This window comes from Bactrocera latifrons, unplaced genomic scaffold, assembly GCF_001853355.1.
Source record: "Bactrocera latifrons isolate USDA-ARS-PBARC rearing strain unplaced genomic scaffold, ASM185335v1 scaffold_95, whole genome shotgun sequence".
Lineage (NCBI taxonomy): Eukaryota > Metazoa > Arthropoda > Insecta > Diptera > Tephritidae > Bactrocera > Bactrocera latifrons.
The window spans coordinates 575,755-598,608 of NW_017537656.1; the positions used below are offsets into that span (position 1 = coordinate 575,755).

The window sequence follows — 22,854 nt, forward strand, 5'->3', positions numbered from 1 at the left end:
ATGGTTGCTTAATTTGTAAAGTTGTGAGTATTCAAAGTTCTCTTAAATAAAACAAGAAAAATTTAATAAAAATAAATTCATTAATTAAAAATAAATTTTTAATCCAATTTTTGAGATTTTTCATTCCCTTATTTGTGATTAAATAATAATTTTTTGGGATTATACTTTTTTAATTTTCATTCGGGTTTTTGGAATAAATTTTTTTTCTATCCGGTATTGGGACTAAAAGTTTATATGTTTCAATTAAAAAATAATAAAAAATCAATAAATTATTATTTTTTTTAATAAAATTTTTATTTTCTATCCAAAATGGAAGTCATTATCTTCCCTTCGGGTATATGAGATTAAAAATATATTTTTAAAGACTAAAGTTTTTTTTTTTGTCATTCCAAAATTTGTGATTAAAAAATTGACAAATATTTTCTATTGCGGGTTTTTGAAATCACTAAGTAAAAAAATACTTACTCCTCGCATTAAAGTTATTTTGACCGGGTGTAGCACGCAACTGAACATTAAAGTAAAGAGAATTTGTATTATTAAAGAAAGAGAGGGCCAAAACTTGTTTACTCGATGCATTCATCATCCTGCTCTCTTTAAGAATAACTCCGTGAACTAGGCAAATCTTTTACTGCCCACATAATTGGACAGGTAGCCACAAAAAGCGAGCATTTTTGACGCTCTTCTTCAATGCTTTCGGTGAGAAACGAGTATAACATAGGAATGTGCATGCGAGAGTGCGCTCTACTGCAGCAAGTGCAATGCAAGGAGGACGTCGTTTTGGGTGCAATCTCTTGCGAGTGCAACAGCAACAACAAAATCAGGACACAGATGCTTTATATCGGGCAATGTTAAAAAGGTGTTGTCATCTCCAAATTTGTATTAAAAAAAAATCATATTTTTATTGAGTTTTTTTATAATTTTGTTTTTTTTTTTTTTGCAATAAAACACACTTTTTTCAAAAGCGCAAATTTATTTTCCGCATCAAAATTTAATTATAAAATAAGTTTAGAAAAAAATTGCATTTTTTTTTTATTTGTCAGCTTAAAGCTTAAGTAGCAAATTTATGCTTGCTACCTTTTAGTGTACAAAACAAAAATAAGCAGAAAATAAAATAAACGCTCTAAAATAACCTAACGCACAGAAAATTTATACTATCAAACACTCCTAAATACACACGCACACACACAGCCAGTGGAACAACTTAACGGTACTAAAGAATTTGCTACATTAATACCTAAATCTTGATCTCGTTTTGTTGCTTGTCTCCCTTCACTTCGTTGGCATCCATTGCCTTCTTTGGTACCAAAGCTTTCGTCGTAACCGCTAATGATGCTTCCACTGGCTTGCTTGCCGGCGCTGTTGTTTTAATGTCCAATTTCGGTGGCACATTTAAATCCATATCCGTGTTGGTTTGGATTTCCACACGCATTTGTTGCTTTTTCTCGACGCGCAATTGTTGTTTCGGCACTAGTGGCACCTCGACGTCGCCAACCTTTTTCGTCTCAACTACCGGCTTCTTAATTTTTGGTATGACTTTCACCTCCTCCTTGTGTTCTAATATGGCTGGCATATTGGGTAGGGCGCCCATGCCAAGCTTTTGCTTTACTTCTGCTAAAGTAGCAGCAGCGGTTTCTCGCGCTTTCTCAGCACCCATCTCCAGCAAATACACCAATTCGTTGCGCCGCAACAGCTGTTGATTGATTTTATTACGTATGGGACGCAGATGTTCGACAATCTCTTCGGCTACAATCATTTTGTATTTTCCGGTATCTATGCTCTTGGCCTCATCGCAAATTTGTTGCACACTCTTACCGGAAAGCAGTGAATGTATGCTTATTAGATTACTAACACCCTGACGGGTTTCAGGACTATAGTGCACGTCCGAACAAAAATCTGTGACTGCCTTTTTGACTTTTTCTATGATGACGTCGGCATCGTCGGTTAAACTTATAACCGCTTTTGGATCAACATCGGATTTGGACATCTTTTTGCTGGGATCACGCAGGGAACGTATACGCGCCGCACTCTTATCACTAATGACAGCGTGACAAATCGGGAACGTATTGCCGTATTTGGTGTTGAATGTGCGTGCTAAATGTTGCGTAAGTTGTATATGCTGTATTTGGTCCTCACCAACAGGCACATGGGTTGATCTGCAAATTAGATATTAATGTCATACTTAATAATATTGTGTATTGGAGATTAGTATACTTGTAAAGCATGATATCCGCTGCCTGTAATACTGGATAAACAAATAATCCCAATGGCACCTCTTTTACGGCTCGTGTCTTCTCCTTATACTGGGGCAGATGACCCAAACGTGCCATAGTTGTCATGCAGCCCAATATCCATGACAGCTCTGCATGTTCTTTCACAGCTGATTGCACAAACAATGTAGACTTTTCGGGATCAATGCCGCATGCCAACATTGCTGCAGCCATATGAAATATGTTTTCACGCAAAGTGATAGGATCCTTTAACACATTGAAGAAAAATCGTAGATATTTTAGCAAACATATATAAATTAAGGTTAACTTTTATTGTGTTAAGCAACTCACTTGTGGCACTGTTAATGAGTGCATGTCGACAATGCAAAATGATACATCCTCTTTGGCATTCTGTAACTTTGTCCAATTTTGTACTGCACCAAGATAATTGCCCAAATGCAAAGCACCAGTGGGTTGTATGCCAGAAAAGACCTTTCGCGGATATTCAGAGTTCTGCAATAAAAGTTCTTACATAACATATTTTGTTATTTTCCAAACAAGATAACTATGTACATCTATGGTATCTTTGGTTTTATGCACTGGACGCATGGATATGCCCTTTCGCGGCTGATTTTGTAACAGCAATGTTACACTGCTTCCACGCAGTGCATCGCGTACGGCCACACTTGACAACGCCTTTAAAGTATTCATTATAAGTTACACAAAAAAATACAATATATATTTAAAATGTTTTATGCTTTTAGTTAAATAAAATTGGATTATTTTGCCAAAAGAAAAAAATCTGAACTGAAAAATTGAATTGGACAATTTTTTTACATTGACAGTTCTGGTTGCCAACTCCATACATAATGTACAATTGAGGAATTTATGTGTGCCAAAGAAAAACAGTGTAAAAACAAAAACCGAAAAAGCCTGACGTAAATTTTAATTTTTTTTTAAGATTTCTTTTGCAGAATATATACTGTTTAAAAAGCATTAATATTTAATTTAAAAACATTTACTAAACATTAATTTGTGAATATATGAGATATACACCAAGCAAATACATTTCCTATTTAGTAGAAAAATCATTGCCATTGTTGATGTAGTGGTATTGGTAGTTTTCTGAAATTTAGGCAGTATCGATTCCAAATTAATTCTCTACATACCTCAAGATTAAATAAAACAAACCAAGTAATGGATTATCGCAGTGTTTTCCATTTTTATTTTAAAATGTTTTCTTTTCTATACTAATACCATTAAGTTTCGTAACTGGTTTCGCATATTTTGTTAAATTTTACATTTCTTTACAATCATTAGACATGTTCATTGTTTGAAGAATCAGTATTAGCTAAACTCATTGAGACCAAGACTATTTCGCAAATGACCGTCACAAATCTGCACAGTTGAGAGGATGGAATTAGGTGATGTAAAATTCTTCGAGCATAGACTTCCAGCGCAGAGAAATCATAACTTTTGCGACTTTCTATTACATAATAAATTAAATTTAACGAAATTGAAGGCAGAGTGAGTTTTCTAAGAAATGTTAAGTGAATATTGCTTCGCTAGCTTAGCGCTGATAGTGATTAGAAATTGATGGGTTTGCCGAAGGCGGCCGCAACATTCGCTTCACGGAGAGCTTCAGCGCATGTCTGTAAATGAAAATGTGTAAGCAAAATATTACAATATTTATAAACCATTTATAGGTCATACAGGATGAGCATGGCAGACACGAGCAACGTCTTCAGATGCGGCTCCGTATTCCATCGCTAAAACGGCTTCGTTGATCAGTTCGCCGGCGCTCTGTTTAAAAAATAGCAATATCATACATTATAGTTTCAAACTCACATAATTTTATAAAAATCTACTTACGGGTCCAATGATGTGTGTGCCCAAAACGCGATCGGTAGCCTTATCCGCCAACACTTTGACAAAACCGTCTGTTTCGTTATTGGTCTTTGCTCGCGAGTTAGCCAAGAATGGGAATTTGCCAACTTTGTATTCAACACCCTCTTGCTTCAGCTGCTCCTCGGATTTGCCAACCCACGCAACTTCGGGATGTGTGTACACAACACTTGGCACACAGTTGTAGTCAATGTGCACATGACCACCAAGAATGCCCTCTACGCAAATAATGCCCTCATCTTCAGCTTTGTGTGCCAACATAGGTCCGTGAATGCAATCACCAATGGCGTAAATGTTTGGTACAACAGTTTGGAAATTGGCATTGACCGGCACGCGTCCCCTATCGTCTTTAACAATGCCAACAGCGTCAAGACCAAGACCCTCCGTGTATGGACGACGACCAACCGACACTAGCAAAGCATCGCAGGAAATGTCTTGTTTCTCACCAGACTTGGCATTTTCCACAGACACGGTTACGTTACTGCCACTGCGCTGTGCTGCAAGCACTTTGGTTCCCAACAAGAATTTCAAACCTTGTTTTGTCAGCACTTTTTGGAAAGTTTTGGACACTTCAATATCGATACCAGCACCGCCAATAGTTTCCATGAACTCGACAGCAATGACTTCAGCACCCAAGCGGGACCAGACAGAACCCAACTCCAAACCGATAACGCCAGCACCAATGACAACCAATTTTTGGGGCACCTGCTTGAGTGAGAGCGCACCTGTGCTCGATACGATAACATCCTCGTCGATCTAATTATTGAAAAATACTTGAGTTTTACCAAAAACAGTAATTTGTAATTTTAAGTACTTACCTCAATACCAGGGAATGGTGTAACTTCACTGCCGGTGGCAATCATAATATTTTTCGTATTTACGGTTTCAACGCTGCCATCATCTTTCGTAACTTGCACCTGATTTGGGTTGACAATGCTGCCCAATCCAGTTAATTGTGTAACTTTGTTCTTCTTGAACAATTGGGCGATACCTCCGGTAAGCGCTTTGACAGCATTCACTTTCTGCTGCATCAGCTTGTCCAAATCCAAAGAAACGCTGCCGCAGTTAATGCCGCGATTGGCTAAATCACCAGAATGTGCCATGTGGTAGTAATGTGAATTGTTAAGCAAAGCCTTTGAGGGAATGCAACCAACATTAAGGCAAGTGCCACCCAATGTAGGATTTTTCTCCACACTGACGGTCTGCATAAAATATAATTAAATTAAATTATAAGAATATTAAAATAATTAACGCTATACATACTTTCAATCCCAATTGGGCGGCCTTGATGGCAGCGACATAACCACCTGGACCGGAACCAATAACAACCAAATCAGCTTCATGTGTACTCGAGTAGAAGCGACCATTTAAAGCTCCCAAAATAGCGGCATTCGTACGCAAAGGCGTCTGCAATTGATAAGAATTATATGAAGAACAACAAAAAAAACTATAACGTGATCACGAGGTCATCACTTAAGTGACATATCCATCGACTAAGCTAAAACTGAACGGCACAGTCGAAAATTTAAAAATGTGTGGTGTGTGCTTACGATTTAAATGCTTATCAGTAACAAATATACGCATGTTATATATTCAAAAAACTTTGCGGAATATGATAATCAAAAAAAATTGGTTTAAAATTTTCTTCAGATTTTTAAATCAATCAGCTGTTATGATAAGATTACATTTATGTGTATATGCATTTTGGCACGCCTGCGCCCACAGTTGTGCTTCACATTTGTAATGTATTTTGTTGCAATCAATTATTTTTGCATTTCAAGACCAAAAATAAAAATTTCATAAAAAATACACCGCAAATCATTTAATTTATACAAACTTTTTAGCTGTGGCTCTGCATAGTTAATGTCCATGAACCCGCTGAATAGGTTAATTCAGATGAATTGCATAACCACAAAAATATTCTACTAAAGCAGTAAGAATTACACGTTCACAATCACTTTTCCGCGAAATTTTTTTCGAATAATCTCACCTTAATGGCTGCTGCCATGGCATTACGGAGAGAGCACTGCATTTTGAAAAAGCTTTTGTTATTTTATTATCTTAACTAAATAGCTGAAATACAATTTCTACTTCTACTCGCGAACAAGAAATTCCTCCGGTGACAGGCGAATAATTTGTCGAAATATTTAGCAGCGAAGTGACATTAAAAGCGATATGTCAAAATGTAAAGTGAATGTCAAATGAGAGATTGCAAAATGTTTGAGTTGGCAATAATTTGATTGTGTTAAATCAACGTTAAAATTATAAATCTATTAAAATTTTATTTCATTAAATATAATAATCCAATTTATCCATGTACGTTTAAAATATTTAATGTGAATGCTATGTAAAAATTATTTCTGAATTATCTGCACATTCGTTAAGTTTAGCCAATACACAAACCCTTTGCTTTCTTTTTAATCTTCAACATTTTTTTTTTTTCACACGTTAATTTGTCTTTTCTGCCAATTTTTATCGCGCTTTTGACAGCTTTAAAGGTAGTCTGACATTCGCATTTGGTCAGTCTTAAGATGGCGATAAAATCGAAATCTTCTGTGTATTTTTCGCAAATTTAAATTTCATTATTTATGTTCAAAAACACGTAAAAAGTACATATAAATACGTAAATATTGTTATTAAGTTGAGTGGAAGACTTATATTACACCGAAGGCGCAGAAAAAGTGGCCTTGGAAGTAAATTCAGTGCAGCAAAATTTACCGTCGCAGCAGAGCTAAATGCTCAAGTTGGCAAACGCTATGCAGACGAAGCAACACTAGCAGTACGGGGGAATTGTAACGGCAGACAATTTTTTAGTGCAATTCAGAATAAAATAATTTGTAAAGTCCTTGGTGTTGAAACACGAAAATTAACGTTTATTGTGTGGGAGTGTACGTGTTAGGAGTATAAATTACACATATTGGATGAAGAATTTCTCGCCCCATCTTATATTATACCGATGAAGTGGTAGCACTACAATCTATATAAAAGCCAGCATGATGAACAATTATAGCAACATGATGATTGGCGACCAATTTCGCAAAATGGATAGTACAACATATTCCCCAAAGTCATCACCACACGGTGGCCGATCACCTGTGGTGTCGAGGCAGGATTCATCGGGCACACTTAAGACTACGATATCGCTTGGCAAAACGCCAACGATAATACAGACAGGACCTTTTTACTTATGGAAAGAACCACCAGGTTAGCTTATGCAAAGTTAGACACAACGATTATATAGTTTTTAATATTTAAATAACGAGAATATTTGAACATAATTTACAATGAAAGTATCATTTATAGATTTTAAGTAAAAAATAATATTTGAATTTACTTATTTAGGCAAAGGCGAATTGACGGGTGATAAAGACTTAATGACCGAATATGGTTTGCATCACACACTAACTAAGTTTAAGGATAAAAAAGTAAAAGAATCGCTAGCGTCGTTTCTACCCAACCTACCTGGCATTTACGACACCACAAGCAATCTGGTTAGTACTAAGTTGTACATAGAATAATATGATAATTGTGATTTATAAAACACCCCTTGTAATGCAGGAAAACAGCACACTGCGTAGTGTTATTGAAAAACCGCCGATTGTGGGCAAGGAATTAGTGCCATTAACTGCCGTACAATTAGCCGGTTTCCGCCTGCATCCTGGACCTGTGAGTACTTTTAAAAACACACTGCAAATATTGCAAATATTTGACATTGTGTTCATTTTTTAGCTACCTGAACAGTATCGTGCGCTGAATACGACGCCCGCACGTAAACACAAAAATAAGCATAAAAAGCACAAACACAAAGACGGCGCTGTGCCACAAGAAACATCACTCATGGGTAAGAATTACAACGCTACATTATACCAACACACGTTGTTGTTGTTGTTGTTGTTGTAACGGCAGAAATTCTGTACCAACACACGTTTAACTCTCTGGCTTGCTTACAGATTCCGCTGGACTGGAGACCTACGAGCGTAAACATAAAAAACAAAAACGGCATGAAGACGATAAAGAGCGTAAGAAACGGAAAAAGGAGAAAAAACGTAAAAAGAAAAGCCATAGTCCAGAGCCCTCAGCTGCAGGATCCGTGGCAGGTGGCAGTGGTAGCGGCGGCGGCGGCGGCGGTACAGGTGTTGGTGTGAGTGGTGGCAGTGTGGGTGGCGTTACAATGGGTGGCATACCGCCAATGGTTGGGGGTAGTGGTAATGCGGGTACAGTAGGCAGCGGTGTAAATGTTATGCCCGGCACAGTGGTAGCTATGCAACAGCCAGTGCAACAGCAACAAATGACACCAGCGCCGATGCTAAATGACATGGGCACGATATCACAGCAATTAATGCTGTAGTGATGTGACAAAATGCACTCGTGGTGCAAAAGTGAATGCAGCAACAAAAAGTAATGAAAATGTGAATCAAAAAGAAAGCAAAATAAAAGCGTCGCGCTGAAACTTAATATTGCAAGAGAAAACACAAACACACATTTTGTATCCTCACACAATTAGCAAACTAATATATGCAAACAGCAACAAACTCAGCAAATGTTTATTTTGCAAATTGCAATTTTCTTATGTAGATTTAGAAACAGTAACTTAATGATTAGTTTAATTTTAATGTAATTTTGTTTTTCAATACACACTTTCCAATTCAAATAATTTATTCTAATCAAAAAAAGTTGTGTATAAACAAACAGCTAGTAAATATAATTTTATTTAAAAAGTGTGACCGCATAATTAGTTTAGTGCCGTAGTCGTTCAATGAGTAATTATCTATGGATGTGTGATTAAGCAAGCGTTAATAATAAAATATTTACAATTTATTAATGACACCATAAATTTATAAAATAAATAAGGTTGGAATTTTGCATTTTTGTAAATTTGAATACGACGACTTTCAAATACAAAAAAAAATTTTGAAAGAATTATTGATCGCTTATTAGTGGGTATGTGGGGAAAAGTAAAATCAATTGCAATTTTGATTTGAATAAACTTTTTATTTTATTATGATAACGATAGAAGAATTGCACATGCATGGATAATTTGGAAAGCAAACGACTGGTAATTTGTAAATTTAAGAGCATGAAAACCACCATTGTGTCAAGAGCGCTGCACAGCAGCACTATTGGGCCAAGATTTTACATACATACATATGAAAAACGATATACATACATATATAAATATTTACAAAACATTTTAATTAAAATTACCGTTAGTTTATTTAAATTTAGTTTAGTATAAAATGACGTTTTTCTTTTTAGGGAGTTTAATACAAAATAATACTTTAGCAATTAATAAGAGGTACTAAGAACATAAAAAATAATAAAAATGTATGAAAGTAACTTTAGTGACGAAAAATTAAAATAAAAGTAAACAAATGAAGTTACAAATAGCGCACTTTCAGTACTTTGAAAAAAAAGTAGAAATTATTTTACATGAAAAAATGGTTAGATAATTTTAAAAATATGCGTTTTCTATCCCGTTTCGCTGATCTTATTGGCCTTCTAAAAATTTGTCAAAATTTGCATTTTGATACGAGCAAACCTTTCTCAAGGCCAACTGAATACACAACTACGAAAACAATCAGAAAACAATGCACAAATTTATTGCTTCAACCAGCAACGGAGGTGAGGTCTTGGTTAAATCTATTCAAAACGATCATAGCAGACGGCGAAGGTAAATTTCAAATAGTTAAAGCCATTAATTTAACTGTAAACTAAATTTACTTTCAGGTGTTCTCTGGATCTACGACAAACCAATACCGGGTGCAATTGATGCTCTTAACCAATTGAAAGCAAGCGGGAAGCAAATCTATGTTTGTACAAATAATTCCACACAAACGCGTCAACAACATGCTTTTAAAGCAGAACGTTTGGGTCTCAATATACGTGAAAATGAGGTGCTTTGTACGGCGCATGCAACAGCGCAATATTTAAAAGATTTGGAATTTCTTAAATATGCATATGTTATTGGCGCTGAAGCGCTCACCACCGAATTAGATGCGGCTGGTATAGTTTTACATAATGATAGCGGGCCAGATATAATGCATGAAACTGTTGAAAAGTTTGCGACAGAATTCCGAAAGGAAGCGAATGTGGGTGCAGTTATTGTTGGTTATGACACACATTTTAGCTTTTGTAAGTTGGCTAAAGCTGTGACTTATTTGAAAAATCCGAACTGTTTATTTCTTGCCACTAATGTGGACGCAAGTTCATATACAGGTGATATGGTGTTACCAGGCACTGGTAGTTTTGTTGCGGCCATTGAGTATTGCACCGGTCGAAAGGCGTTTGTTATTGGGAAACCTAGTGCAAATATGTGCACGCGATATATTCAAAACGGTCTGATACAACCTGCAAATACTCTAATGATAGGCGATAAGTACGTGGCAGCTATTTTGAAATGATTATTTTTGTTTACTTAATTTTTATGCGTTTAGCTACCAAACGGATATGCCATTTGGACACAATCTTGGCTTTCAAACACTGCTAGTTGGTACGGGTACACATACGTGGAGTGATGTGCTACACTTGAAGAAGTTGAACGGTAATTTGGCAAAGCATTTAATGCCAGATGCGTATATACCGAAATTGGCAGATTTAAATTACTTCCTGCCCCGCTAAAGTGTTAACAACAAAATTCTTTATGAATAATCGTAAAATGTTCGTTTTCATCGATTAACGATTACATTTATTTATAGCCAATTTGCCAAATAATTTGTTTAGAGAAAAGCGATGGGATGCAAAAACTTATAAAGCACAAGAAACGCAATGTCATTGAATACCAGAGAAGAGAGCGCTGTTAAATTTTAACGTAGTATATGTCACTGAGCAATTGATCTCTTTACAAATTTAAAACAAAATTGTATGTATTTTTTGTAAGAAAATATAAAAATAGTGAAATTAACTTATGTAATAAGAAGTTTTCCTTTCACTTAAATACAAATTAAAACGTAATTAAATTTCCCGAAAACAATTAATAAAATGTAAAATTTTCCGCCCTTTCGCTTCTGTTTTATTTACGTACATATATACCAGTGTCAGAGAATGAATAAATCAGCTGTTACAGAAACGCCAAATACAGTTGAAAAACGATGTTAAAAGTAGCAACAAAATAAGTGCAATTTATTGCATTCTGCTGATTTTACATTTTCTTGAATTATAAAAAGAAAAAAAATTAAGTTTGTGCTCAATTTTTGTCTCTTTCTGCGCGTGAATAGTGAAATTTGATGAATGGAGCAAAGGCAAGTGGAAAAGCTGAAAACGCAAACGTCAATGTCAAACAAATACGCGGACTATTGAAGAAAACGTTTCCTTATCACTGCCAGAGGGAGGTGCGCTGAACTCTTCGATAAGTAAATTAATTTGTGAAATTCAAGAGCAACATAGAGTTATCAGCAAATTCAAATAATATTGCATAGAGTACAGCGGCAAAGAGCAAACGTTATATATCAAAAAAGTTTAGTTCTTTGTTGTAGAGGCAAAAGTGGTGCAGACTGCGCTATACATAATTGTAGAAAATCGATAAGTGGCTTTGTCACAGCAACGCACGTGTTGAGGAGCCAGACATTGGACTGACATTGTCACATATGTATAGTACATAAATGGTTTAAGTGCAGCGCGCTATGGAGCAGGCGTGAGAGAGCCAATCACTTATGATTGCCTGACTCACCAAACATTTGGAACGTGCCACTTTTATCGCTGTGTTCTCTGCCAATTGCTATTGGTGCGTTCTGCTTCTTCAAACGTGATCGTGAATGGCAAAAGAGCAAAATAAATACGTACTTATACATTATTTTTCCTCAAAAAAGAAAAAAGCTATACCAAAAAATAAATTGCCTCCCAATAGAAACTGGTTGCGGCAGATTTAGTGGTGGAAGCGAAAGTGGCGACAGTAGTAGCGGTAATATTGGCAGTCAATTGAACAGTCAACGCAGTGGATTCTACGATTGTGGTTGTGTGCATTTAATACAGTGGACACGCAAAGGATTAATAATTGTATGTCAGTTTAGCGACGCTTATATACTAGCAATACGGGTAACAGAGGCTATAGCGTACTTAGTAAACACTATACAAACATGTACAAACAAACTTGTACGAATCTGCTGGAGCAGTCACCGGAGAAGGTCAAGGAATGGCTGAACGGTTTCGACGCTGTCATCACCGATTGCGATGGTAAGTGCATTAAAATATATAACGTATGTAACACATAACGTAAGACCGAGAATAGCGAAGTGCAAAAAGTTTTGACCTTTAAGGTCACTTGGCTGAGTGTTTCACAATTTCATTGCGATAAGTTTTTTTTGCGGCATATATAAATTTGCGTTGGGTACTTATAAACTATGAGGCAACATTGCGTAATTCGTATTGGTAGCGGTATCCTAAACTTTATTTTATAATGTATGCTGTGGAAATTTTCGTGTGCGTTTTGTTGACGTACCAGCAATCTATTCATATGTACATATATGTATGTATGTCCATGAAATGTGTAGTGAAGCCAAATGTATGTATGTACATACTATCCACAGTGATAATGTGGTCAAGGTGTCTATTAGCACAATGACAATGTCACGGTTGTAAATTCTGAATGACAGTATACATAATGGTTAACTGGAACTAATAGTTGGTTTATGTATGTGTGTGTGTATGTATTTATGCATGTACATGTAGTTTCTTGTCTTATAAAAGTAATGAGTCGGAATTTTTCTGCAGTGTGAATTTTGATTTTTATTTTACTAATTATTTTCACACTTTCCGCCTAGGTGTGCTATGGGTATACAGTAATGTCATCGAAGGTGCTGTGGATACAATGAATCGCTTCAAAACGATTGGTAAAAAGATATTCTTTTGTACCAACAACTCGACCAAAACACGGCAACAGCTGCTTGAGAAATCGCACAGCATGGGCTTCGACATCACAGCCGACGGCATGATCTCTTCAGCGCATTCAACTGCTGCATACCTGAAGGCGCGTAATTTCCAGAAGAAAGTGTATGTGATAGGCGCCGGCGGTATAACGGGTGAACTGGATGCTGTGGGCATTAAGCATAGCGATGTGGGTCCCGATGTAATGACCAGCACACTGGCCGATTATCTGGCGACCAGCTTTAGTAAAGATCCCGAAATTGGCGCTGTGGTTGTGGGTTTCGATGAACATTTTAGTTTTTGCAAAATGATCAAAGCCGCTTCGTATTTGGATAATCCGGAGTGTCTGTTCATTGCAACAAATACGGATGAACGTTTTCCGATGCCCGGCATGGTGATACCCGGTTCGGGTAGTTTTGTGCGCGCAGTGCAAACATGTGCCGAACGTGAACCTTTTGTAATTGGCAAACCAAATCCAAGCATATGTGAGTGGTTGATAAATGAGGGTACAATTGATCCGGCGCGTACACTAATGATTGGCGATCGGTGAGTGTTGCATATGGTGTTATGTGTATTACATTTGCTGATGATACCGTTATTTGCTTTTAGCTGCAACACCGATATACTGCTGGGTTACAATTGTGGCTTCCAAACGCTGCTTGTCGGCACCGGCATACACAAGCTGAACGATGTGGAGGCGTGGAAGCAATCCGATGATCCCGAACAGAAGAAGCTAATACCCGATGTCTTTTTGCCCAAATTGGGCGATTTGCTGCCATTTATGTAGTGTTAGTTTTAAACAATAACATAAATATGAAATCAGTACCCACAGCAGCCGTTTCTAAGTTAGTGGGCTGTAAACAAAAAAAAAATAATAATAATAATAATGTAATAACAATAACAAGCACTAAACGAAAGCAAAAACTAAAAACCGAAGCAGAAACACACAACATTGCTACAAATATATATATATATTATACTTTACCTTTATTTGGTATTATATTAGTAAATATTCTTTTAAAATGACAACAATTTAGCTAACCTAAACTTGTACGCTAACAATTTTTAATACATTTGTATATGTACACCAAATTTTTTTTTAATTATAGTTGTGTATTGATGTTACTTGCATTGCTGTCCGACAATGTTCTTTTGTACAAATAGTGTTATGAAAGGTCGAGTGTGAAAAATTGTGAATAAACTAAAAAGTTAAATAATAACAAGATTTCTAAAATAACAAATTTCATGTGATATGCGCTTATCACAAACCAGATCGAAAAGGGTTAAAAGGGCATCACGACTCCAGACTATATGCGCTGAATTTATTCCCTTATAAACACCGTTGGAGGTTCAGAATTATTTTAGACACAAAAGCTGTTGGAAGTTGTAAATAAGCTTAAGCGCGCCTCTTAACTTGAATTTTCCCAAGTAACAGTTTAAAAACGCAAATATGTATCAAGGAAGTTGTGTGAATTTATTGGAGCAGCCTTTGGAGCAGGTGCGTCAATGGCTGGACAGCTTCGATACTATTATTAGTGACTGTGATGGTGAGTACAGCGCATTTGCCACACGGCTTTAAAATAAAAAAACACTGCAATTTTAAATATCCTTACGACGCCAGGTGTTATTTGGCTGGGCGATAATGTGATTGAAGGTGCCGCGGAAACTATGCGCCAACTCAAACGTTTAGGCAAACAAATTTACCTGTGCACAAATAATTCAACGCGTACGCGTCAACAATTATACGAGAAAGCGCACAACATGGGTTTCGATATTAGCGCCGATCGCATTATATCCTCCTCCTACGCCACTGCCGCCTACCTGAAATCCCGTAACTTCCAGCGCAAAGTGTACGTTATAGGCACGGCTGGCATAACAGACGAACTGAAGGCGGTGGGCATTAAGCACACTGAAGTGGGGCCAGATGTTATGTCCGGTCGCCTAACCGCATATATACAGTCCGGTTTGCGTAAGGAAACGGATATTGGCGCTGTGGTTGTGGGTTTCGATGTGCACTTCAGTTTTTGTAAAATGATTAAGGCTTCCGTGTACTTGTCGGATCCAAAGTGTCTGTTCATCGCTACAAATACGGATGAACGCTTCCCAATCACTGGCATGGTGATACCCGATGCGGGCAGTATTGTGCGCACCGTGCAGACGTGTACGGCGCGCGAACCGATTGTGATTGGTAAACCGAATCGCAGCATTTGTGAGTGGCTGATTAAGAATGGCAGCATTAAGCCAGCGCGTACGCTTATGATCGGCGATTGGTGAGTTGTTTATGTGAAGGGTTTGAAATTTTGGGAAAAGTTATATTTATTAATTTAACAATGATTTTATATGGTTTTTTTTTATATTTTAATATTTAGTTGCGGCAGTGACATAGTGCTGGGCCACAATTGCGGTTTCAAGACGTTGCTGGTCGGCACAGGTGTCAATCAGTTGAGCGATGTGCATGTTTGGCAGCAATCTAGTGATCCGGAGCACAAAAAACTCATACCTGATGTATATTTGCCGAGACTTGCGGATTTGCTGGCGCTTATTTAAAAGCAATCTTTAGCAAAATATATTTTTAAAATTAATATTAACTTTTTATATTATATATACGTATTATATGAAATTAATAAGAGAATATTATCATCATAACTGTATAAATAATAATTATAGAAACATTTTTTATGAACTATACATATATTATATAAATATCAAAACAAATTATGGAGTTTATGTAATTTTATTTTCTATTTTCAATTTTCGTTTATATTTTGAGTTTATATGAAATATGTATATACATACATATATAGTGGACTTTAAATATATGTTTATATAAGCTAATCACATTAAATATTTTAATATTTTTCTAGTTTTTTATGTATGTATGTATATACACAAAATTGTATTTCTTTTTACAATGTTGTTGAACAGCAAACTATATATATGTGTATGTGTAAGTCTTTGGAATGCGGCTGGCTTGACATTCCGTGACTAAAAGCATATAAATCGCTCAAGTTTATCGCGTGAATAATATTTAATTTTAATTTATATAAAAATTTGAATAAATTTGTTTAAATTTCCAGAAAAAAATAATAATTATATTGAAAACAAGTGCAAATATTTATTTTTAGGCTGGCAATTTATTAAAAATGGTATATGTAAGTATAAAAAAATTAAATTAATAAAATATTTTGCAAAACAATATTTATTATAATTATATAACAAAGCAAAATTTATTTAGATTTTGCAAATTTTTGTTTTTCCAACCACAATAAATAATATATATATATATATATATGTATATGTACATTTTTATGTACATATGTAAGTTTGTACATATGTATATTTGGCATGTACATTGATTTCCACAAGTATTTATTGTGAGAAATTTGTACGTTTGTGCAGGTGATTGCATCAACTAATCCCTAAGCAATTAATCATTGGTAACAGCAGAAAACAAAGTAATCAGTTAAAAAAGATTAGACTTTACAATTGTTATTTTCATTTGAGAACCTTTAGGAATTTTCCCTTTTCTAGAATATTAAAAACGAGCAGCAGCAGGGGCTGGGCTGTTGTCAATCACTTTATCGCAATAAAATCAATTGACGTATAAGATGTTTACGTATATGTATATACTTATAAAATGTATTTTGTTTAAATAAAAAACAAGAAAAGAATAGAAAAAAAAGAAAATAGCCTTCACAGAAAAAAAAACTCCATACAAATTTTTTCATTTTCATTTGTATTGATGTTTGTATGACAGCTAATGGTTAAAGTGATTCGATCATCACAAAAACTTCTTAAATAAAAAAGTTTTCCATACAAGAACATGATTTTGATTGATCAGTTTGTATGACAGCTATATGTTATAGGGGTTCGATCTGAAATTTTTTTTTCGGAGATTATAGTGGTGGCTTGGAAAAAAGGCATGCTAAATTTCATGAAGATATCTTCTAAAATAAAAAACTTGGATTTGGATCGATCAGTTTATATGGTAACGGAGATTGTACAGTGACGTTGAAGACAAATATATGCCAAATCTCGCGAAGATATCTCGTTAAATAAAAAAGTTTTCCATACAAGAACTTGACTTTAATCGATCAGTTTGTATGGTGGATACCGGCGTAACTGTCAAATGGGTTACTTTCTTCTAAAATAAAAAAAAAATAATTAAGGGATTAGAACGCGTATATACAGACAGACAGATAAGCCTAACTTAATATACCCTGTTCAGGGTATAATTACTTTTACTTATACAAATCTAGTGGGGTCTGCTACGAAAGCAAATCTATTTATTTGCATATATGTTTATATAGACGATATTTTCTACAATACTGACTCATAATCGGCTATGCAAATAAATATAAATATGTACGTCTAACGGCAAAAACTTGTTTATTCAAAAGTCGGCAGTTGCCTATCACAGACACATGACGATAGTTTTGCAACAACATGCAGCATCAATCTCACGTAGTCTACGTTTATTTAGTTAAATACGGATCGCCATGAATCGCATGTCATCTTGGCTTGAGACTTTAATTTCCAGCTGAACGCTTGACGCACATATCATGTTATTGTTGTAGTGGTAAATAATCCTCAATATTTTTAATTGAATGCTGCCGAGTGGTTAGTCCTTCGATGGACAAAAATCTCGCCTCGGTATATTTACATAGATCTGACTGTCGTAATAACGGTGGGGAAGTGATTATGAACACAACAGCGTTTTATAAACAGTTTCCTACAGAGTTGCCTCCAGGATAAAGAGAGATAAACTATATAGCGTCCGTTCTGGGTACTTAGACCTGGCCGTTGTAAGAACTGTGGTAAACCGATAATGGATACATTAATATCGTCTAAGGCTAACACAATCATCACAGTTCTGTTCCTCACTAATCATAACTCACACAGAGAGGCCCAATTTTCGACCACTTCTTACTGCAAACGGAGCTTCGTTGGCTTTACGGCATGTAGCGCTGTCTTGGTGGCACCAAAGCTCGTTCTGAACAAGTGGTTCGCTGCTGAACAAAATTTTCTTGTGAAATTCGGAATCGGTGACCGATTATTTCCTTTCGTACCAATTCACCGAACTTGCGACAAGCTTGATGGTCGTTCGGTTTCAATTCTTATTCAAATTTGATTCTGTAAGCCCAGAAACCAAAATGCTTCCGAAAAATTTTCTGTAAAGTGTATAGGCATAGCCAATCGTTTGGCGCGGTGTGGGCAGAACTCATGCGGGTTTTCTTCGATACTCTGCCACACAGCAGTAATAGTGGTATCGGTGCGCACTGTATGGTGTGTCTGAGGATGAGGATGAAGTGTGTCTGAGGACGCTCAATATCCACTGGGGTAAAGGTGGAGCGAACAAATCCATAGTTGCTTGAATTGCCGACACTGCTGGGGTTTTATGTCGACCGAATATTGGAAACAGCGTGCGTTGAGTCGCGCGAACCGAAGCAATATTTCGTTGATAAATTTGCACGATTTAGGAAAGTTGTTTCAGTGTAAGTCTGTTTATTAAACCATTTGTTCAACTTAACTAAGTATAATTGATTTATACCAGACCAAGACCAACTCCGAAAAAGTATTACTTCCTTGAAAATCGCAAGTCTCAAAAAGCAACCGTTAAATTGAAAACATAAGAAAATTTCCAAACCTCTTCTAAATCTTTGTCATATTCCTCAACAAAACTATCTACTTTACACAAATTAATCACTTTATGTTCATCAGCGTCTCTCAACTGTTTCCAGAACCGCTTGATTGGACTTTTGTTTACTTTGCACAAACTACGAAAGAGAGAAATATAGATTGTGACACCAAATATAACATTGATTATGTTCTTGAGTAGTATAATGATATAACATGCCGACTTGGATACAATGGGGGAGAGTTAGGTCTCTCTACTTGGTGTTCAAAAAGTCACAGAAGCACCAGCTGTTCTCTCTTCGATTAGTTATCATTTTTTCTGTAACCGCTGCGGGTCTTTTACGAACATTTGTGGCACGTAATTCCACGCGTGTGCTGGAGACAGTGTTCATTATTAAAAGTTAAGACGATAGGAAAATATTTAGTAAAAAGTTATATTGAATAAATTACAAAAAAAATCGAAAAAATAATAAAAATGCACAAAAGTCAGCCTACGAATTTGACCGAGCTAACAAAAGCCGAAATTGCTGTATGGCTCAACAGCTTCGATACGGTGCTTACGGATTGCGATGGTGAGTGCAAATGGAAGAGTTTTTTTTTTTTTGTTTGTTTTTGTTGATTTCATTATTTGCACAGCACAAACAAAAAATGTGCGATAGTAAAAGTACTGAGTGGTTTGTGTTGAGCGACGAAGAAGTGCTGAGTAAGCGAGAGCTTTCTGTTTGCGCTACTTGCTCTTCACAAACTTTAGCAAGCTAAAATGCTCAGTCGCATTTGATTATTGCACTTTCACTTGATAAATTTATACTCTAACTCACATAGGCGTACTGTGGCACGAGGGCGTCGCCATAGACGGTGTACCCGAAGCTATTGCATTACTCAAATCGCTCGGCAAAGAAGTGTATTTTGTCACCAACAATGGCATTAAAACTAGTGGTGAAATCTGGCAGACAGCCACCACGATCGGCTACGATATAGATGAATCCCGCATTTTGGCGCCCATAAAGGCAATTGCTGAGTATCTGCAGGCGCGTAATTTTCGCAAGAAAGTCTATATAGTAGGCTCGGAAGCCATAAGTAATGGTTTAGCTGCGGTGGGTATTGAAAGTTTCGGACCCGGTCCGGAAATACTACAGGGTAAACTAAATGACTATCTGGCACAACAAGTGGCCACACAAGACACTGATGATGTGGGTGCTGTTGTTGTGGGCTTCGATGAACATTTCACATTCGCCAAAATGTTGAAAGCCTCCAATTATATTTGCTCGAATTCGGAATGCCTATTTATGACCACTAATCTCGATACGGTACATCGTTATCCTGCATTTCGTATACCTGGTACTGGTGCGCTGTTGGCCGGTTTGGAGACATGTGTGGAACGTAAAGCTTTGCAGTTTGGCAAACCGAATCCGGAGATTTGTCAGCAACTGATCAAGTCGGGGAAAGTGGTGCCAGCGCGCACGCTCATGATCGGTGATGTGTAAGTGGAGACTTAATTAGAAGCAGGTTGAAGTACAATTTGTTATAAATATATATTTTCAGTTGCAAGGTCGATGTCCTATTTGGTCACAATTGCGGTTTCCAGACTCTGCTCGTGGGCACAGGCCATAATAGTGTGTATGAATTGAACGAGGTGCTGCAGCAGCCAATTGAAAATGCAGGTTTTATACCCGACTTCTTCGTGCCTTCACTGGCTGATATAAAAAAGCTTATTTAAGAATATCGGAGAAAATGTATTTAAAGCGGAACTGTTGGATTTGATCAGAGCTTGTGTGAAAAAGTGGTCTCGGAGTATCGCAGCGTCCGCTGAGAAGCATTTGCAGTTAGTGTTAATATTTCTTTTACAATTAATGACTTGGCTTTCTTTGAAATTATCCAATTATGAAAAAAAAAAATAATAAAAAATAATAAACACTTTCTTTATTATGGAGGTGAACGAGTATAAAGATAATTAAAGATTTTTATTATAGTTACTAAAGGTTGTTCGATTTCGAAATTCCCTACTTTTTTAAAGAAAAAACACAAAAATTTCTATTCAAATTTAATGGGGAATGTTTATAATCATTCGAAAGACCGTTCTTGTCCTTTTATTTTTGTAAGATTATCCCTTTCAAATGTTAGTTCGTTGAGTCCACTTTTCGATGACTCTTTCGAGCATTTCGACTAGTCGACAGCTACCGAGCGATGTTTTTCTCCAGCTTTTTCAGTAAAACGAGGAAAAGATTGTCCGCATAGACTTTAGACTTTTTATATCTCCACGCTATTACACGACCTTGATGACCAACCGACCGACGCAAAACGTGAAATTTTCTGCTCAAGGAAGTGTTCTCACAATCATGCGTTATGTGGGAAGTGGCGCCGTCTTCTGGAAAAGAAATGTCGCCGAGATCACTTTGCTTTAATTTCACGTATCAAATAGTTGGTTATCATGGCGCGACAACGGTCACTATTGACGGTTACGTTCTCACCGGCAACATTTTTCAAGAAATATGGACCGATGATGTGCACCGGTGCACAAACTACGTCCAACCCTTATTTTTACGGGATGAAATAGCAGCTCTTAAATCTCTTCTGCGGCAATTTTACTTGTTTACCTACCCATTTAGCCTCATCGCTGAAAAAAATTTGGCTCGAAAACGTCGGATCTTCTTCATAGAGAAAAAGTCTTACTATTTTTTGCCCACAGTCCACATATTTGTAATCTTTATTTAAAATTCCACAAGTTTTGCTTGCTGAGCTTTAACAACCATAAAAGTTCTAAGTAAATATATCTTTGATTTATTAGTTTAATTATGTGAAATCGCAGTGAACTCATAATGATCGGCTTTCACTGTGACAGTCTCACCAACTTGTTAATGCCACTTTTTATCAAAACGATTAAGTAACTAGTAGGACAGTGAGCTTTCGGTTATCACTATCTAAACACGATCTTTTGGTCAGTTATCAATTATATGATTATTGTTGTGAGTAGCTTATAAGCATTTGAGCAAAGTTATTCAACGGTTGGACCAGGCACTTAAAGTTATTAAAAAATTATTTGGTTTCTCAAATAATAATTTGTAAGAAATGAACAAGAAGCCTACAGATTTGGTGGAGCTAATAAAAGCCGAAATGGCCAAGTGGCTCAACAGCTTCGATACGGTGTTCACGGATTGCCGTGGTGAGTAACTGATATTTGTAAAGCGCATAGAGAAAAATTTGCGGTAGTAAAAGTACTGAGTAAACAAGAGCGCTTTTTGTGAAGACTCGTTTGCAATCTAAAATAAGCCCTGGACGGCGCACCTGAAGCCATTGCATTACTCAAATCGCTTGGCAAGGAAGTTTATTTTGTTACTAATAATAGCAAGAACACGCGTCGCGAAATCTGGCAGAAAGCTACGGCAAGTGGATTTGAAATAGATGAATCTCGCATTATAGCGCCTATAAACTCAATTGTTGAGTATCTGAAGGCGCGCAATTTTCGAAAGAAAGTCTACATAATAGGCACCGAAGCTGTAGGCAATTCATTAACCGAAGCTGGTATTGAAAGTTTCGGAACCGGCGCCGAACTAATACCAGATAAACTAGATGATTTGATTACACAACAAGTGGCCAAATAGGAGGCTGAGAATGTGGGTGCTGTTATTGTGGGCTTCGATAGACATTTCTCTTACGTGAAATTGTTTAAAGCCTGCAATTATATTAGCTCAAATGCGAATTGTCTTTTCATGACTACGAACGCTGACAATATGCTTCGTTTCCCCGAATATCGTATACCTGACACTTTTGCGCTGACGGCGGCTGTGGAGGCGTGTGTGGAGCGTAAAGCTTTGCAGTTTGGCAAGCCGAATCCAGAAATTTGTCGAGCACTGATCAGGTCGGAGAAAATTGTACCGCAGCGTACGCTCATGATCGGAGATGTGTAAGTCGATTCATGCTAGAACGCCTCAATACAGATATTTACATATTTAAATAAATATATTTGTTTTCAGTTGCGAGATTGACATGTTATTTGGTCACAAGTGCGGGTTCCAGACTTTGCTTGTTGGCTCTGGTCCTAGCAGCGATTATGAATTTAATGTGGTGCTAAAGAATACCAATGTAAATCAAGAGTATATACCCGATTTGGTCGTGCCTTCTTTAGGTCATATAACGAAACTTATTTAGAATATATTTTATATACCCTTTAAATTGTGGCAATAAAGTGCCTGGAAATTGCAAATAAGACGCAAAATATTTAATTATTCATCAATATTTATTTGGTTGC

General features: G+C 36.5%; 7 protein-coding genes and 1 pseudogene across 7 annotated transcripts; 6 read left to right on the plus strand and 2 right to left on the minus strand.

Moving 5' to 3' along the window:
• Nucleotides 1-982: 982 nt before the first annotated feature.
• Nucleotides 983-2,998, minus strand: LOC108977742 (tryptophan--tRNA ligase, mitochondrial). The gene is made up of 4 exons (XM_018947602.1): nt 2,781-2,998; nt 2,559-2,720; nt 2,212-2,474; nt 983-2,153 (listed from the first exon to the last, which is right to left on the minus strand). The coding sequence occupies exons 1-4, from the start codon at nt 2,916-2,918 to the stop codon at nt 1,235-1,237; spliced, it is 1,482 nt and encodes a 493-aa protein (XP_018803147.1). The 5' UTR covers nt 2,919-2,998; the 3' UTR covers nt 983-1,234.
• Nucleotides 2,999-3,402: 404 nt separating this feature from the next.
• LOC108977782 (dihydrolipoyl dehydrogenase, mitochondrial) lies at nt 3,403-6,261 on the minus strand. The gene is made up of 6 exons (XM_018947678.1): nt 6,103-6,261; nt 5,376-5,519; nt 4,931-5,314; nt 4,080-4,868; nt 3,921-4,010; nt 3,403-3,859 (listed from the first exon to the last, which is right to left on the minus strand). Exons 1-6 carry the CDS (start codon nt 6,142-6,144, stop codon nt 3,794-3,796), a joined length of 1,515 nt encoding a protein of 504 aa, XP_018803223.1. The 5' UTR covers nt 6,145-6,261; the 3' UTR covers nt 3,403-3,793.
• Nucleotides 6,262-6,613: 352 nt separating this feature from the next.
• LOC108977765 (mediator of RNA polymerase II transcription subunit 19) lies at nt 6,614-8,939 on the plus strand. Its single transcript, XM_018947647.1, has 5 exons — nt 6,614-7,316; nt 7,455-7,603; nt 7,671-7,778; nt 7,842-7,953; nt 8,063-8,939. The coding sequence occupies exons 1-5, from the start codon at nt 7,106-7,108 to the stop codon at nt 8,458-8,460; spliced, it is 978 nt and encodes a 325-aa protein (XP_018803192.1). The 5' UTR covers nt 6,614-7,105; the 3' UTR covers nt 8,461-8,939.
• A 567-nt stretch (nt 8,940-9,506) lies between these two features.
• On the plus strand, nt 9,507-10,900 carry LOC108977764 (glycerol-3-phosphate phosphatase-like). Its single transcript, XM_018947646.1, has 3 exons — nt 9,507-9,783; nt 9,840-10,488; nt 10,547-10,900. Exons 1-3 carry the CDS (start codon nt 9,543-9,545, stop codon nt 10,728-10,730), a joined length of 1,074 nt encoding a protein of 357 aa, XP_018803191.1. The 5' UTR covers nt 9,507-9,542; the 3' UTR covers nt 10,731-10,900.
• Nucleotides 10,901-11,433: 533 nt separating this feature from the next.
• On the plus strand, nt 11,434-13,875 carry LOC108977767 (glycerol-3-phosphate phosphatase-like). The gene is made up of 3 exons (XM_018947650.1): nt 11,434-12,281; nt 12,869-13,517; nt 13,581-13,875. The coding sequence occupies exons 1-3, from the start codon at nt 12,185-12,187 to the stop codon at nt 13,756-13,758; spliced, it is 924 nt and encodes a 307-aa protein (XP_018803195.1). The 5' UTR covers nt 11,434-12,184; the 3' UTR covers nt 13,759-13,875.
• A 417-nt stretch (nt 13,876-14,292) lies between these two features.
• LOC108977766 (glycerol-3-phosphate phosphatase-like) lies at nt 14,293-15,603 on the plus strand. The gene is made up of 3 exons (XM_018947649.1): nt 14,293-14,518; nt 14,593-15,241; nt 15,341-15,603. Exons 1-3 carry the CDS (start codon nt 14,422-14,424, stop codon nt 15,516-15,518), a joined length of 924 nt encoding a protein of 307 aa, XP_018803194.1. The 5' UTR covers nt 14,293-14,421; the 3' UTR covers nt 15,519-15,603.
• Nucleotides 15,604-18,789: 3,186 nt separating this feature from the next.
• Nucleotides 18,790-20,559, plus strand: LOC108977745 (glycerol-3-phosphate phosphatase-like). The gene is made up of 3 exons (XM_018947606.1): nt 18,790-19,180; nt 19,431-20,088; nt 20,151-20,559. Exons 1-3 carry the CDS (start codon nt 19,084-19,086, stop codon nt 20,323-20,325), a joined length of 930 nt encoding a protein of 309 aa, XP_018803151.1. The 5' UTR covers nt 18,790-19,083; the 3' UTR covers nt 20,326-20,559.
• A 1,049-nt stretch (nt 20,560-21,608) lies between these two features.
• Nucleotides 21,609-22,814, plus strand: LOC108977748 (annotated as a pseudogene).
• Nucleotides 22,815-22,854: the final 40 nt, after the last annotated feature.

Coding starts and splice junctions, on each gene's coding strand:
- LOC108977742 (XM_018947602.1), bottom strand. CDS start 2,918: ATGAATACTTTAAAGGCGTTGTCAAGTGTGGCCGTACGCGATGCACTG. Junction 2,475..2,558: donor ACTCATTAACAGTGCCACAA/GTGAGTTGCTTA, acceptor AATGTGTTAAAG/GATCCTATCACTTTGCGTGA. Junction 2,154..2,211: donor GCGGATATCATGCTTTACAA/GTATACTAATCT, acceptor TCTAATTTGCAG/ATCAACCCATGTGCCTGTTG.
- LOC108977782 (XM_018947678.1), bottom strand. CDS start 6,144: ATGCAGTGCTCTCTCCGTAATGCCATGGCAGCAGCCATTAAG. Junction 5,520..6,102: donor CCATGGCAGCAGCCATTAAG/GTGAGATTATTC, acceptor TATCAATTGCAG/ACGCCTTTGCGTACGAATGC. Junction 4,869..4,930: donor CACCATTCCCTGGTATTGAG/GTAAGTACTTAA, acceptor TTCAATAATTAG/ATCGACGAGGATGTTATCGT.
- LOC108977765 (XM_018947647.1), top strand. CDS start 7,106: ATGATGAACAATTATAGCAACATGATGATTGGCGACCAATTTCGCAAA. Junction 7,779..7,841: donor TCCGCCTGCATCCTGGACCT/GTGAGTACTTTT, acceptor TTCATTTTTTAG/CTACCTGAACAGTATCGTGC. Junction 7,954..8,062: donor ACAAGAAACATCACTCATGG/GTAAGAATTACA, acceptor GCTTGCTTACAG/ATTCCGCTGGACTGGAGACC.
- LOC108977764 (XM_018947646.1), top strand. CDS start 9,543: ATGAAAAAATGGTTAGATAATTTTAAAAATATGCGTTTTCTATCCCGT. Junction 9,784..9,839: donor GATCATAGCAGACGGCGAAG/GTAAATTTCAAA, acceptor ATTTACTTTCAG/GTGTTCTCTGGATCTACGAC. Junction 10,489..10,546: donor ACTCTAATGATAGGCGATAA/GTACGTGGCAGC, acceptor TTATGCGTTTAG/CTACCAAACGGATATGCCAT.
- LOC108977767 (XM_018947650.1), top strand. CDS start 12,185: ATGTACAAACAAACTTGTACGAATCTGCTGGAGCAGTCACCGGAGAAG. Junction 12,282..12,868: donor TGTCATCACCGATTGCGATG/GTAAGTGCATTA, acceptor CTTTCCGCCTAG/GTGTGCTATGGGTATACAGT. Junction 13,518..13,580: donor ACACTAATGATTGGCGATCG/GTGAGTGTTGCA, acceptor ATTTGCTTTTAG/CTGCAACACCGATATACTGC.
- LOC108977766 (XM_018947649.1), top strand. CDS start 14,422: ATGTATCAAGGAAGTTGTGTGAATTTATTGGAGCAGCCTTTGGAGCAG. Junction 14,519..14,592: donor TATTATTAGTGACTGTGATG/GTGAGTACAGCG, acceptor TTACGACGCCAG/GTGTTATTTGGCTGGGCGAT. Junction 15,242..15,340: donor ACGCTTATGATCGGCGATTG/GTGAGTTGTTTA, acceptor TTTAATATTTAG/TTGCGGCAGTGACATAGTGC.
- LOC108977745 (XM_018947606.1), top strand. CDS start 19,084: ATGCACAAAAGTCAGCCTACGAATTTGACCGAGCTAACAAAAGCCGAA. Junction 19,181..19,430: donor GGTGCTTACGGATTGCGATG/GTGAGTGCAAAT, acceptor TAACTCACATAG/GCGTACTGTGGCACGAGGGC. Junction 20,089..20,150: donor ACGCTCATGATCGGTGATGT/GTAAGTGGAGAC, acceptor ATATATTTTCAG/TTGCAAGGTCGATGTCCTAT.